Source organism: Metarhizium robertsii (assembly GCF_000187425.2).
Source record: "Metarhizium robertsii ARSEF 23 chromosome Unknown MAA_Scf_5, whole genome shotgun sequence".
NCBI lineage: Eukaryota > Fungi > Ascomycota > Sordariomycetes > Hypocreales > Clavicipitaceae > Metarhizium > Metarhizium robertsii.
In genome coordinates, this window is record NW_011942193.1 from 2,054,429 (window position 1) to 2,069,121 (window position 14,693).

The 14,693-nt window shown below is 52.0% G+C and overlaps 6 protein-coding genes across 6 annotated transcripts; 3 read left to right on the forward strand and 3 right to left on the reverse strand.

Annotated features, from left to right (window-relative positions):
* Window positions 1–84: 84 nt before the first annotated feature.
* On the reverse strand, window positions 85–1,374 carry MAA_04043 (Actin-binding WH2; the record flags this gene model as incomplete). The annotated part of the gene is made up of 2 exons (XM_007822041.1): window positions 85–1,230; window positions 1,282–1,374. 2 exons carry the CDS (start codon window positions 1,372–1,374, stop codon window positions 85–87), a joined length of 1,239 nt encoding a protein of 412 aa, XP_007820232.1.
* An 815-nt stretch (window positions 1,375–2,189) lies between these two features.
* Window positions 2,190–3,440, forward strand: MAA_04042 (uncharacterized protein; the record flags this gene model as incomplete). Its single annotated transcript, XM_007822040.1, has 1 exon — window positions 2,190–3,440. The coding sequence occupies one exon, from the start codon at window positions 2,190–2,192 to the stop codon at window positions 3,438–3,440; it is 1,251 nt and encodes a 416-aa protein (XP_007820231.1).
* Window positions 3,441–4,084: 644 nt separating this feature from the next.
* On the reverse strand, window positions 4,085–4,922 carry MAA_04041 (uncharacterized protein; the record flags this gene model as incomplete). Its single annotated transcript, XM_007822039.2, has 3 exons — window positions 4,085–4,500; window positions 4,562–4,629; window positions 4,690–4,922. The coding sequence occupies 3 exons, from the start codon at window positions 4,920–4,922 to the stop codon at window positions 4,085–4,087; spliced, it is 717 nt and encodes a 238-aa protein (XP_007820230.2).
* A 3,777-nt stretch (window positions 4,923–8,699) lies between these two features.
* MAA_04040 (alpha/beta hydrolase) lies at window positions 8,700–9,725 on the forward strand (the record flags this gene model as incomplete). The annotated part of the gene is made up of 1 exon (XM_007822038.1): window positions 8,700–9,725. The coding sequence occupies one exon, from the start codon at window positions 8,700–8,702 to the stop codon at window positions 9,723–9,725; it is 1,026 nt and encodes a 341-aa protein (XP_007820229.1).
* A 789-nt stretch (window positions 9,726–10,514) lies between these two features.
* MAA_04039 (translocator protein) lies at window positions 10,515–11,264 on the forward strand (the record flags this gene model as incomplete). Its single annotated transcript, XM_007822037.1, has 3 exons — window positions 10,515–10,626; window positions 10,681–10,774; window positions 10,907–11,264. The coding sequence occupies 3 exons, from the start codon at window positions 10,515–10,517 to the stop codon at window positions 11,262–11,264; spliced, it is 564 nt and encodes a 187-aa protein (XP_007820228.1).
* Window positions 11,265–11,626: 362 nt separating this feature from the next.
* MAA_04038 (Mitochondrial substrate/solute carrier) lies at window positions 11,627–12,732 on the reverse strand (the record flags this gene model as incomplete). Its single annotated transcript, XM_007822036.1, has 2 exons — window positions 11,627–12,517; window positions 12,622–12,732. The coding sequence occupies 2 exons, from the start codon at window positions 12,730–12,732 to the stop codon at window positions 11,627–11,629; spliced, it is 1,002 nt and encodes a 333-aa protein (XP_007820227.1).
* Between the last annotated feature and the right edge of the window lie 1,961 nt (window positions 12,733–14,693).

Here is a 14,693-nt window from a genome sequence, read left to right on the forward strand (position 1 = left end):
CATACTACTTAGATGCTCTCTGGAGCCAAGCATGCTAATTGTACACCAAAATGGTTCGTTCATTGATTCCAACTTTCTACTCTCCTATAACGCATTCAAGTCTAATGGCACACTGCTACCTCTGCCCGCCCTATACTTCTTCGGCCCTCCGCGAAAGTCTCTGGGCTTGGGCAACAAGCTTTCATCCTTAAATTGCCACCTTGAATCGTTGACTATGAACCTTCCTCCAATGCTAGGAGAGGGAGAATGCGATGGATTTCGGCTTGGGCTCGGCGAGCCACCGCCATTCGCAGACAGGGTATATGAGCTAGGATCTAGCATAGATTGTATAAGAGAAGGGCCTCGGTTTCTTGACAGAGGCGGCGGCGGCGGTGACTGCGATGTAGGCGGTGACGGAGCTGCATTCGGCGGCGGCGGAGGAGCGGAGCTTGGAGAGTGGGTGGGTATCGGCGCTGAGTTGGCAGGAGGAGGCGGAGGAGGCGGGTGTGGTGCTTGGGTCCTAGGAGCTGGGGATCCCGAGGGTCGAAGAGGAGTCGAAGCTGGAGGGGGAGGAGGAGGAGGTGCTGCTGGACTCGCAGCAGATAATGCTGGAGGGGGAGGGGGCGGAGGAGCAGATGGAGTAGGAGCTGCACTGGCTGGCGGTGGAGGCGGAGGTGGTGTCGGCGCAGGAGCAGCTGGGGGAATAGCTTTTGAAGAAGGCTTTCGAGATGTCGGCAGAGGCGGCGGCTTTTTACCAATCGGTGGTGGAGGAGGTTTTGATCCTCCTAGGGGCGTTATCTTGCGCAAGTGGCCTGCTGCGCCAGGAGGGAGAATGGGAGGACCACGTCCCGGTATAGCAGGCGCTGCACCACTTGGTGGTTTTGGAGCACCAGGAGGCTTAGGCGCTGATCTCGACTCTCCAGGGTCCGAGAGATATGAGGCATCTGAATTCGCCCCCGTGTCTATTCCGCCTCGCTTCTTCAGCTTTGGCATACCAGCAGCAAATAGCCCACCAAGTTGTGGCGCTGCCGACTCCATTCCCGAGCTCGCTGTCTGGCCAGAGCCTTGATCGCTATTGCTTCTCGCTCGGTTTCCCGGAACTGGCGGTGCAAGCCCACCGGGAACTGCTGGCGCTCCTCCAAGCACAGGACCACCACCAGATGATGTCTTCCCAACATCTGGTGCAGATCGATCATTTGTAACAGCCTTCTTTAGGGACCTTCCTTTCTGGATATCTGATAGTAGGGCGTTCTGGTAGATAATTAGCTGCAATTAACAGAATCAGGACAGTGAACGACGTACTCTATTTCCAGAAGCAGGAGGCCGTGAGGGCATTCCCGCAGGTGGTCCTCCGGTTGGTGGTGGTGGAGGAGGTGGAGGAGGTGGTGCCGGCATCTTTTATGCTGAATCTGGATATCTATGTATCGCAATGTCGAATTCAAGGCCGGGATGCTGCCGAGAAATGCAGAGGCAGCGCGGGGGGCAGAAGACCGTCCGAGGCTGGCCAGCGTCTATATGAAGACTCGAGCAGCCTGCTGCTTCAAAGCAGCCGTTTCTGGACCCAAAAGAGTCGCAAGAGAGTTGTGGAAAATCGGCGTCGGTGGAAGCGGTATAGAAAGGTCGCAGAAACGCCTTGGTGTTGAGGTGAGGTGAGATGGCACGGCGTCCTCGCAGCCGTTGTGGGAGCATGCACAAGGTTGACGGTTCAAATGTTTCGTCATCCGTGGTTGGGGAATGCGGTCTTGCCAAGTCCCACATGCAGTTGGCAAGTTTACGCACCCAGCCTGGGCTGAGCCACTGTCAGTGCCTGCCCACAGCCCCGCTTCCCGGGCTACTGCTGACTTGTAGTAGTGTTTGGCGAACAAAGGATCCAACAAAGTGCTCTGGAACAATGCGATGAAGCAAATGAACAAATATGCACCAACCGGTATATTTGAATCTGAGAGTGTCGCAGGTTTGTTTTCTGTCCATGAGAGTTATGTTCCCTTCATTCCGCCGAATATCACGCCAGCGGGTTCAAATGTTCCTTCTTGCCAGCTTTCAAGCCAACCGGTGGGGCACCGATGGAAGCACCAATGGAAGGAGAGCCCCTGCCGGATGAAGTGGTCAAGTGAAATTTAATAGATCCAACTCCCAACAGCTTCCAGTCAACGACCATCCCAATCGCAATCCCGACGTACATTGCCCGCCGATAGGCCATCTCGCCCACGATGAGACGTGCGACGCCTAGACACATCGGCTTTGTTTGCGACTCTTGTGCCTTCACTCAGTCACAAGCGTCCAAACAACCCATTGGCGTGCGATGGTCCGCCCGATGCGCTGGTGTTTCGAGGCAGCTGGGGCGGACGACATCCGCGCCGAGATGGTCATCGACAGCGGCAAGTAATGTCACAGGAGACCACGCCCAGTCTTCATACGTGAGACGGACCCAACCCTCCAATGCACCGGCGCACATCACCGACCCTGCGGCCCTCGCCCAGGTAGCCGAGGACAGCAAAAAAAAGTTCTTCTCTGTCGATGGCATCCCGGCTGTCCAGTTGACCAATGCCGCTCTCGAATCATGCCTCCGTGCCGCATCCGCCCTCCATCCTCAGCTGAAGCGGGCAGAAGCGCAGTCTAAAGCTTCTGCATCAAAACTGGTTGCTCTGGGCGCCGAGCGAACTGGCGCAAGGATACCAGTCGAAGCCAAGATCCAAGAAGCAGTCAACAGAATATCATACTCGGCATATACCATCATCACACACCCCAACGTCGAGATGACCCCTGAATTTCTCGAGACCTATGTCCAGATCCAATCGCAGCTCGGCCGTCCCGAGTCTCTCCCATCCGTGCTGGAACTCTATGCTTCCAAGCCCAAGCCCGTGGTGAAAGACGGCCAGATCCAATACGTCCAGCCGAACCCCAATGCCGCATCACGAGCTATTGAGGAAGGGGTCGCCGCCACGGCTCTTCAGACAGCCATTGACGCCAAAAACCTAGATGCTTCGCTAGGTATCATCGAAGCAGCATACACCGTCCCAGCATTCAAACGCCAGAAATTAATACGCCACGGCACCGCCCCGGCAATTGGTCTTGTCACCTTACCCTTTGGTATATTCGGCCTGTCGACCGCCTACGCAGCCTACTGGCAAAACACTATGGACATTAGTACCGCCACTGGAATTGGTGTCGCCGGCATCTCGGGTTATTTCTTCGTTGTAGGATCGCTGGGTGTCATTGCCAAACTCAGCAACAAGGACCAAATGAAACGAGTTACATGGGCTCCTGGGACGCCTCTACGATACAGGTGGCTACGAGAAGATGAACGCGCTGCCCTGGACAAGGTCGCCTGTGCATGGGGTTTCCAAGAGCCCTGGAGACACGGTGAGGAGACGGGACCAGAGTGGGAGGGATTGAAAGAGTACATGGGCTATAGACAGATGCTTCTTGATCGTGTAGAGTTCATGGAGGGCATGAGCTAACTATGCTCAGTTGTCGTTGTGTAAAGTACTACAGATGTGTTATTGTACCATAGATGCTACAAATCATTTGCATTAATCTCATTTCGTATCATCAATGAGCCAACTGCAAATCTACAGTAAAACATCCCTCCTGAACCCTAGGCTCCTTTTATCCTATTCATAGGGGACGACCAAATCTGCAAACAACACGGGACCCAACGGCTCAGAGTGGCCACCACAACTCGACCCCGGTCGTGTCGATCGCAGTGAGCCGGACAGAATAGAAAAAAAGTCAACAGACGGGACCTGGTGCCAGATTAGGCAAGTAAATAACTAGCTGGTTGTGTGTTGTAGTAGCTCGCCCGTCTCGAGCACGGCAGATGATCGTCCCGTGCTGCCTATTGGCGAACTTTTGGCGAAGGCGCATTGCTGCGAAAACGAGGGAATTCGTTCATCTTTTGCGCGCAAATATGAGTACTTTTTAAAACTCGTGAATCCATGATTCTATTTTACTGCTTCCGGGGAAAGCTTGCAACATACTACTTTTGTTTCTCCCTTGCCCATCCAGGGGTATAATGGCTGGGTAGGCAGGAAATCGAAAACAGGCCCAACCCATCTCCAAGTAGTCGCGCAATTCATTATATCATCATGGCCAGTAATTTGGTCTACACTGTATTGTAGGAGTTTCGCTCGTACGAGATTTCGTAGTGGGTTGTTTTTCGAATGGCTGCCCCGGCCGTTTCGAGCGTAGCTGGCTTGGTGACAGACTGTAGAATAAACTCTTCGCTGCTGCCGTCTTCCGGGTGGTGGCGGGCAATGCTGTGATTTTGGCCTTCGCACTTGGCAGGACCGGAATACGGTTGCCAGTCGTCGTCGCTGTGCGAAGGGGAGAGCTGTTTTGGAGCCGAACCAATGGTGTAGGCTGGGCCGCCGGATCCTTCGCCGCCGCTGGCAGCTGTTGAAGGAGTCGAGAAGGCCTTGGGGAAGATCCAGGCGAGGACAATGCGGCACATAGGTAGACAGGCGCAGATAATTGCAACGTTTTCTTCAATCATTGTCCATAGCGTTGATGTGATGTCATCTTGGGATGAGTGTTAGTGTGTTGGAAGTCTCACGGTGGTGTGCAGAGCAAAGAAACTGACAGGTAGGATCGGGACTCTTGGTCGAGAAGCTGAGGGTGGTTGCTCTCATGATGGAGGTGATTGTGACGCTAGAAATTGTTACGCGTTGGCCACGATAATTTTGAAAATAGTGCGTGTCGATTACTTACAAGCCTCCCAGCGCGAAAACCAGCATAAGAGCCCTCTTTTGGTTGACGGGCAGTTTGCTTGTCCAGATAGGCTGCATTGGCAAACACAGGACCAAGACGTCTGTGGCGATGGAGTAGCCGGCATTGGCGTACCAGTTCTTCGTCAAACTGATGCATGTTGGCTTCATGCTCTTGTCCCACGCACCTTTGATCGGACTACACTGCCAGATCGACGCGGCAACTGTCCCAATCATGTACGCAACAAAGAGGCCCAGAAGGATATAGCAACAGATTCGAAACCATCGTTGAAGGAAGATGCGTAGATACAGAAGCACAATCGAGGCTTTGGTGAGATTAATGGTAATCTTGTAAAATATTTGAGCAACGTAAAATAGCTATTGCACAAAGATAGGTTAGCCGACGACTTTCTACACGACCGGGCGTCCAACAACAAAGGTGGTGGGACAGACATGCCTTTAAAGCCATGAGTCTATCGTCGTGAGAAAGGTGATAAATATGCGTTCCGAAACCATGATTCACAGCAAACATCATTAGAATCTGAACAGCAAGAGTACAGGCCTCCATAAAAGAATTAGCAAAATCTGATCGGGCAACATAGATACGAATCCACATGTTTGCCTCACAAATGATATTAGAATGGTATAGTCATCCGATCCTAGACCCGAACCTCTCTTCAAACGACTCCATATTCTGATTATCAGAAACATGGGAGTCAATGCAAAGAATATGATGCAAGGTGCCGTGACCTGGCGTGCATGGCTATCGTGGCTGTCGTCAGGTCCATCTCCAGACCCCATTTCTGCGGTTGGTGAATTCGACTTGGTCGGATAAAATCCAATAATACCAGACCCTTTGTCGAATTGGACAAAAGGGTCAATATTTTATTCTCAAGCCTTTGAGAACTAGGCGCGGTTGTAGAAGTCCATCGGTGAAGTTGTTGGGTCAAGACTTATTACAACGACTCCACGACTTGCAGGGTTAAAATTTCTTGCTGATATCATACCCTCAGCCGTCCCAGTGCAAAGCACCCTCTCTTCGAGGTGTAAGTTATAAGCCACGAGACGCACCACTTTGTTATCGCGGGGGGAGAGGGGGGGTCTGTATTGCGGCATCGAGAGAGGAGGGTGGATGCAACGGGGGGCGGTCCCTTTCCTGCTTGTGCGAGTACTCTCGAGTCTTGAGTTGGCTTGGCTATCAACTTTTTGGGTGGGTTTAATAATACGTATGCAACGAACCAACAAAGGGTTGATCCAGCAGATCACCAGCCTTGGCCACGATGCATACTCTTTCCGCTGCGGCATGAGCTGACACGGGCCTGAATCTTCAAACGAATGCCGACTCGACTCTCTCATGATGGTTAAAATGGAAGCTTCTTGTTATATCTGGGGATTTGGATTGTCAGCTTCAACTGACTGCCCTCACAGCGTGATGCTAATGTTTGGAGTAGTCAACCGGTTTGTTTTGGGCACACCACCTGCAGCCCCGGTCTATTCTTCCCTGTATATGGCGCATTCTTTGCCGTTTTCGCTGTGCAAGCATGTTATCCCCGCTGTTTCATGGATGGCTTCCCCTGGATGAAAGAGTCTGGTTAGTCCCAGAACAAATGCTTCGCATAATCCTCCTGGTTTAGCCAACGTTGTTATACATACACTAAGGCTGATGCAGTACGTTGTTGCATGAAGGAACTTGACCGAAGAGAGTTCCGCTACTCCACCCAGCCGTTAGCATCCAACGAAGAAGACATTGAATTGGCTCTTGCTAACACGATTGCTGTTCCCAGGGGCGTGACTAGCTGACTAGCTGGAGGCATACAAAGCCGACAGGACTCAGAAGCTCCAACTTGATTCTTTTTTGGGGATTCCAGATTCATAGACATATCAGCATAGATATCGATATGATCGCAACAAGTCGAGATGGTGCCTGATCAATTTCCAACCATGATAGGGTGAGGGTTTGCATGTATTCCAAGTCTCTTTACATGAACTTTCTGGCGCGCTTCGGCGAACCATCAATTCAATGGTACGTTGACAAGTGAGAAGGACAAGGGCAGAACCATGGGCTAGACACCTTTTCTTTGACCAGTCGTTCCCCATCCCTCGGTCAAGAACTAAGACAAGGATTCCCGTAGCCAAGTCAAAAATCCCCAGCCGAGCGCAAATGGGGCCGCGGGTCTGCAGCCGCCATCCCTGACCCAGTCTGTTCCCCTGACGAAAAGGTGCTTGTTCCCGGTTCACATCCCAGACAGGCAGGCGGCTGGCTCCTCGATCTCGTACCATGACAGTTTAACGTTCCATTGCCTTTGTCCGCGCCGGCGGATAGGTTCATCCCGGACAAGCATGCCTCGAACTACTCTGTACTGTCAGCAATTGCGAAAGGCCTTTCGCCTGCTCAGGGTCTTCTTGTTCCTTGAAGGTATACCCTTCCGTTTCCTCACGACTAATAAGCAGACAGAAGCTGGTGTCTTGTTATCCGCTTGCCTCACGTAATGCCGCCTACGGCCTTCTGCTTGCCCCTGCGGAAAAAAGCCAAGCCACATTATCGAGTTACCATCTATGGACCATGTCGTCACTGTGGCCACAACACAGGCCTCAGCAAGTCGTCGCGTCGTTCGAATAGCAAAAGTTTTGTGTTCAAAACACGGCCCGACTGTTCTCCTTTTTCTCCACAGGTAGAAGTCATGGACAAATTATTGAATGTAGACTTGTGTCTGTCATGCCTTTTATGCCCTCGGACAAAGCACTGTTGTGTTGAACATCGAGGTGAACAGACTCTCAGATGGCCTGGTCAATATGCGAGCTATTTGTCCGTTGGTCCTTCTGTGGTCGCATTTCTCACTTGCTAGTCCAGTGCTCGTGTGCTTACATCGTAATGACAAATAGCAATAGTACTCATAATAGCCCATGCGGGTTCAGACTAAGTCGTCAAGTGCAAAAAGATTTTGTGAGTTCAATGCAGACGTACAATATCGGGTACAGTTATCGACTAGCACGATTTCAAAAAGGCAATTGCAGCTACAGAACATGGACCATGCCTTCCTCCCCTGCAAAACAGATTGACCTGTCACATTAAGAAGCCAACGCCATACCCTTCCATCAGTTGATCAATTCATTGTTATTTCATCATTCCAGATGCCTACATTCATCAATCCTACCCTACCAGATATTACTGTTCGACACAAAGGCCTCTTCTTGCATGGACCTTGATAAATGATTGTCCCGCCCGTGGACAACGGCCGCCAAGTTGCACCAACCGCTGCACGGGTGGGGAGACTGCATGCATCCGGAAATTAGAAGCCGACTGGTTTTGCCGTTTATTCCCCTTCCCGACGCACGAACCAACAGAAGGTCAGTGAAATTGTACTCTTCCCCATCAATATTTGAGCCCCGGGTGCATTAGACGGAGCTCTGCTGCTACGTAGGTTACCAAGCGTCTTCAATATCGTTGGTTCAAGACGGATGGTACCCGTCAAGTTGTCAGTAGTTCAACAACAGGCAATATTTGAAGCCCACTTGGTGAAAAAAGACTAATGAGAAAGGGCAGTGCAAAAGCGGTAATTTGGACCCGCGGATTCGGTTGGCAAGTATTTATTTCAGACCTGTGACTGGCTACAACCTCCCAGTACTACTACTACAACAACAACAACTACTACTACTACTACTACTACAATTACTACCACCAGGTCGAAAGCTGGCAGCGCCGCCACCTCGCTCGTGCCCCAGACAAAAACAATTCTTTGTTGAATTCACTATTTCATCTATACCTGGCTTGTTAAACTTGACACAGACTTTGCGTCTGTTGGTCAGTCGCTGCCGCGAGGAGAGAGCAGCGTGGCACATCGCATCACATCCTCGCCTCCGGCTCCTTCGAAGACCTGACTTGTTTACATGTTTTTTGCCCTCCTCTGGGTGAGACGGGCCCTTCTTTTCCTTCCGCACGATAGAGATCCGAGTCAATCGAGCTTCCATCTACCTTGACGGAACACGCCTATTGCTCCAGGTCATATTAACAACATGAAACTTTCGCTTCTGTCAGGACTAGCTACTGTCGGGCTGTTCACTGGCTTGGCAACTGCTCAGGCCAATGGTACAATTGACAATGGTCCATTCCCTGACGAGCTCAATGGCTCCAACTTTAGCTACCCGTGGCCGGTCAAGGTGTTCAAATTCACCAGTCAGCAGCAGGACCTCCAGATGGCCTTTATGGACGTCAAGCCAGCCTGTAGGCCCAATGGCAAGACTGCTGTTCTCTTCCACGGCAAAAACTTCTGCGGTCCGACATGGCAAGATACCATCCGCGTTCTAGCCGCCAGAGGCTACCGTGTTATTGCTCCCGATCAAATTGGGTTCTGCAAGAGCTCCAAGCCGGATGCGTACCAATTCAGTCTGAATCAATTTGCCTGGAACACACGCGGTCTGCTCAATGCAGCTGGCGTTGGCAATGTCACCGTCATTGGCCACTCCATGGGCGGTATGATGACTGCTCGCTTTGGGCTCCAGTACCCCGAAACCATTGAGAAGATGGTCATGGTTGATCCTGTCGGTCTGGAGGATTACGTTCAAAAGGGCGTTCCCTACATCAGCATCGACCAGTCTATTGTCAGTGAGGCCGCATCCACCTACCAGTCAATCAAGGGCTACGAGCAGGCGGTTTACTACGTCGGACAGTGGAAGCCTGCTTATGATACCTGGGTCAACATGCTTGTCAACATCTACAACGGCCCTAAGCGCAAGGCCTATGTCAAAAACCAGGCTCAAATTGTCGACATGGTTCTCACCTCGCCCATTGCCCACTACTTTGGGGACATTAAGCCACGTACGCTTCTCATTGTTGGAAATAAGGATAAGACTGCGATTGGGGCTCAGTGGTCTCCCCCAGCTGTTGCCGCCAAGCTGGGCCGTTTCGACATTCTCGGTCCCGAGGTTGCCAAACAGCTGCAAAACGGAGAATTGTACCAGTTCCCCAACCTGGGCCATGCGCCCCAGCTTTCCGACCCCAGCAACTTCCACAAGGTCCTGTTGGCGTTCTTGAAGAAATAAAGAAGTAGATCAGTTTCGGATAGCATGATGAGGAAGAGCAAATATTTGTGTCCATATCGGCCCTGTAATACTTAAATTAGTTCTGCAAAAAGACAGCTTCGGCACTAGTGTGCTACGAGAGCAGAGTTAGAAGTGTCCCAGACCTCCAGGCTTTCTGCTCGTGTTATTCGCCAAAACTTGGGCCAGGCAAGCAGTCAGGCTACTCAGGCACCTCAAATACGCTTCATGTTCCTCAGCCACATTTCTCCCACTGACCGTGCCTCTTCAACCCTTTCGTGAATTTTGGTTCGCCGATTTCGGACGTATATATTCGCAAAACCTGGCAACAGTGAATAAACGACAGGCAAGGTAGTTCATCTGAGCATAAATTGTAGACGAAGCTTGGGATAGAGACGAACGCTGAGTATTGCTTCAGCACTAGTTGAGTGCTTTTACGGGTTCGATCGTTTGATTAAACAAGTCATATTACAGTGACTGACCATATTAAAAGCCTTGCTTGAGACAGGTATCGGGGTTGGGGTAGGAAATAAAGCCAAGCTGTCTCATGTTGTCTCGTGTCACGGCCGACAAGTCGAAGTTTCCTGCCTTCCAATTACAAGTCCCGCAATGACCTTGTATAGTGGGTTGTACCTCCCGCAACCAGTCAAATGACGTAATGATCGAGGCACCCCAACCCAGCTCAACCTCAACGCTCAACCTTAAACCATAACTTCAACCTCACCGTCACCAACAAACCTCATAGTACGCACAACAACTAGGTTTCCCACTCATACCGCAAAGCCCATTACAATGACGACCTACATCCCATCCCTGACGATTCCCTCAGTTGTTCTCCAGCACTCCGCGGCATCCGTGCTGCTCCCGATAGCTCTAGGAACTGCTGTCGGGTTTGGAACGCGCCGTACGCATCAAGCTTCTTGCTCGTCGCACAACACTAAGCTAACTGGTTTTCCAGCGTCAAAAACCCAAAAAACGTACTTGGCCTTGAAGCAGCCGCCTCTGCGACCGCCACCTTGGGTATTTGGTCCAGTATGGACAGTCCTCTATGGGTGCGTAAATCCATCATCTTCCCCGAGCATCAACATGGACAAGTCGCTATCCTCCCATCCCATCCCCCTCTGACAGAGGCCCTGGAAGCCCCGTCATTCGTTCCGTGTAGTCCCCTAGACTAACAAGCCCAGCGTAATGGGCTACGCATCCCACCGCATCGCCACAATCGGCCTCAGATCATCCGCCTCGCCCGCAATCGTGGAAACGGCGCAGAACAGTCTAACTCTCTACACGGTGCAGCTTGGCCTCAATCTAGCCTGGATGCCACTCTTCTTTGTGGCTAAGCGCCCCGCCGAAGCAAGCATCGACATTGTCACACTCGTCGGAATGAATGCGTATTTGGCATATCTTTGGAGCTCGATTGATGAGGTTGCTGCGTGGTGTCAGGTTCCGTATCTAGGCTGGCTGGGCTTTGCAACGTATTTGTGTGTTGGGGCAGGGTATTTGAATGGTTGGGACTTGCATGATAAGGAGGTGAAGAAGGAGTAAGGATGCGGGATGCACAGGGAATATGGAAAAGACTTTCGATTACTCATCAGAGTTTTGGTCTGGTTCATACGAGAGTTGTACGTGTGTCGCTTGTAATGATTATTTGAGCCGAAAAGAAGAATGCTCGTCATAGTGTTAATTTTATGGAACTCCTCTATATCTATACCTGATATTCCCAGTATAGTCGTGGTGCAAATCAGACCCAGTGGTAACCCTCAACGCCATGCAGATGACCGTCATAAGTAAAAATGAAGAAACAGGAAAAGGGGGGGAAAGCGCACAAACTAAAGTGTGCATTGTCTCGAAGGATACAGGTCCCTCCAATAACAAGAGAGTTCCGAGCGAGAGCAAGTGCCTGGCCGTTACTGCAGGGGAAAGTTCCTCTTCAGCCCATCATAAACCATAAATATAAACGCAGAGCTGGGTGCTGAGCGCAGACAAGTAATACCACAGCCGCGATATAGGCCACGGACTCCGTATTGACGCCATACTGCGAGGCCCTCATCCCAAAATGTCCGCTTCTGTGCCAGCGTGCCTACGGCAATAGTCTGCATGCGAGACTTGATTGTGTCGGCAGGGAAAAAGAGGAAATTGTAGGAAACACCGGCTGAAGCACCGGCGACAGCTTGCTGCCAGAGTGGCAACGGGTCGGCCCTGATCCTCTTCGCCTCATCCAGAGACTTGGCCGCGCGCGTCTTCATGTTGTAAAACAGCGACGTAACCGTCTCCTTGGCTCCGAACCAGGCGGCACTCCCTCCGCCTTCTCTGATGAGCGTTCCCATCTGACCATGCCAGAAACCCCGTAGCCCCTCGTGACGAAAGACATTGCGCACAACAGCAAGTGGCCGCATAGCAGGAGCAACAGCACCGTCCGCATGCTGAGGCACCTGGACTTTGCACTTGACGAGTTCAATGGGGGTCAAGACAAAGGAAGCACAAACCCCGGAGAAGGCACCGGTCACCCATAGAGCTGGAACAGAGAGACCCTTCTCTCGCGAAGCAAGGCCAGTAGCGAGCAATAGCTCGCGCCCAACCTTCTCGAAGAGGAAGAGGCTGCTCGTCTCGGCGGCGGCTCCAACTAGCGGAGCGCTAATGCCTCGGTAGAGTCCCAAGAAGCCATCCGCCTTTAAAGATTGTCGAAAACAGTCGAGCGGGCCGGTATATCGAAGAGGAAGATGGTCGGGCTGGCTTTGCAGCCGTACCTTGACCGTGTCGAAGGGGTACTCGATGTATTTGCCGACAATGCCAGCAATCTGTCACAAAAAGAAAACAAGTCAGCATGGCCTTCATTCATTGCAACTAGCGCCCAAGGCAGGACGGAAATCAAAATCAGACAGAGAGAACAAAAGGCACTCACCGATCCATAGACAATACCCTCAAATGCCTCTATGAGCGCCGAGCTGCCCCGAAGCGCCAGCTCCGTGGGCATGGCCGACGAGGGTTGGGCAGCGATTTGCGCGTGGTCCATGTCGGAGGGAAAGTCGGCGGCGGGCCGGCGAAGCAGATGGTATCTGTGATCGGAGACGGGAAAAAAAGTGGTGGAAAGCCCTCGCTACGTCTGCTCCGGTGAGGAGACAGCTCTCGCGAGGAGGAGGTCAGGCTTTTCAAAACTGGGACGTCGCACTTGCACCATATATAGTATTTCTCTTCTGGGTGTAAGACGGACGGGAAGGAGGGAAAAAAAAAAAAGAGATGGACCCCAGAGGTGTTTGGCTTCGCAGTTCTAGAGCCTCGCAGCGATTCTGACGTGGGGCATTTGCATTTGCCCGCGCAACACTGAAGCTTATGGGGGGGGCCGCCTTTGCAGGGATGGTTCTGACGACGGTTGCAGGGATCAGTTGATGACCCAGAGACTAGCAGTATTCACAACCCAGCACCTTGCAAAAACGAACAGGAATACATATATGTGTGTACAGCTGCAGATGGAAGGATCCACGTGCAGACAGTAGATCAGGATCAAAGGGGATATGACAAGAAGGACAAGGAGAGAATGGGGGGGACGATGGCAGGCAGGTGATGGCGGCCGACTGGTTTATATGCTGCGGTGCAGAGTGGCCGGAATTATACTACAATAGGCGAAGATCGTGCCCAGCTGTTGGGAATTCCGTGCTTAAGCTTCTGGCGGTCTACCACACCGGTTCCAGATGCCCCTTTCAGACTCAAATTTGTCCGCATGTCAATGTCGGCCATGGGCGCTCGACTAGATTCGAGCTGAAGGCGTGACGAGTGCACAGTGCCAAGTACCGTCTGGTGTCGAATCATCATCGGGCGGTATCGGTCTCGACCCTGGTGCCCCGTGGTTGTTTGTTGCATTGACCCCAGCCAACATTGAACATTGAACGAACATTGAACTTGACAGTTGCCGCCCGATGCGGTGGCGCCCGCAGCACTCAAGTACACCAGACTGTACCTATTAACAGTCAGTACTCTGCACCTCGGTGTTCTGTCTGCTGACGTGGGCTTAGACTACCAACATTGACGCTACATGTACAGTGTGCCAAATCGCGGGCAATACTCCATAAGTAGGCATGGATGCATTGACGCTGGGTTCCCTTCCTCAGTTCTCATCACGGCAACCCGGCCCATGGCAGAGCAGCACGCCGATCCCCTTCACCCTCTCAGCCATCTAGGAATGACGTGCCTGGCCCGTCGTTGCGACCATGTGGTAGCACCCGGAACAAACAGGTGGGATATCACCCGCGCGAGGTCAAACCGCTTGCACCGTTGCACTGACAGCCACTGGGCGAGACTTGCCTCTGCTTAGCACAGCCTGCTTGCCGTGTTGCCGGCGCACAGGCTTGGCCGTTTTATTTTACTCAAGCCGGAATGCCACCGTTGTATTGGGACGCTGCCGAATTAAGCGGCCTGGGACCTTGCTATGAACGCCTGCGCGGCCTGGCCGGTATCATGGTACCAAAGAGGGGGAAGGTTGCGCTTGTCTCACGGCTCTTTTTTTTTTCTTGGTTCCGTCTTTCTCCTGGCTGCTCAATGTTCCCTGGTAGGTTCCAGTTTCATCAACTTGCTCCTCCATTGCTGCAAGTCACTTTGCGAGAAAGTATAGTTATGTGTCGCCTAGCCGCACATACTCCACAGTGTACACAGCGTGCCCAGCTTGACCGGCTCCGATGGGACCAGCATTCGCATCTGATAAGATGCTGAGACTAAAATTCCCGCAAAGTTACGGAGCACACACTAGCACTTGCATATTTCACCACTCTAAACCCCCGAACGGAACGGGGGTCGCGGCGAATGAAGTTGTGGTGGCCGGTCCAGGGATATCTCGGCACCTGGCCAAAAACCCACCATTGCCATGCCTCACCAAGGCTTGGACTTGCCTGAAATCTGCCTCGTAGATCTCTGGACGTGGTTTGGGCTTATGTATGTATGGTGATATTATGGGTCCATCCATTCCACAGTTTAATGCAATGT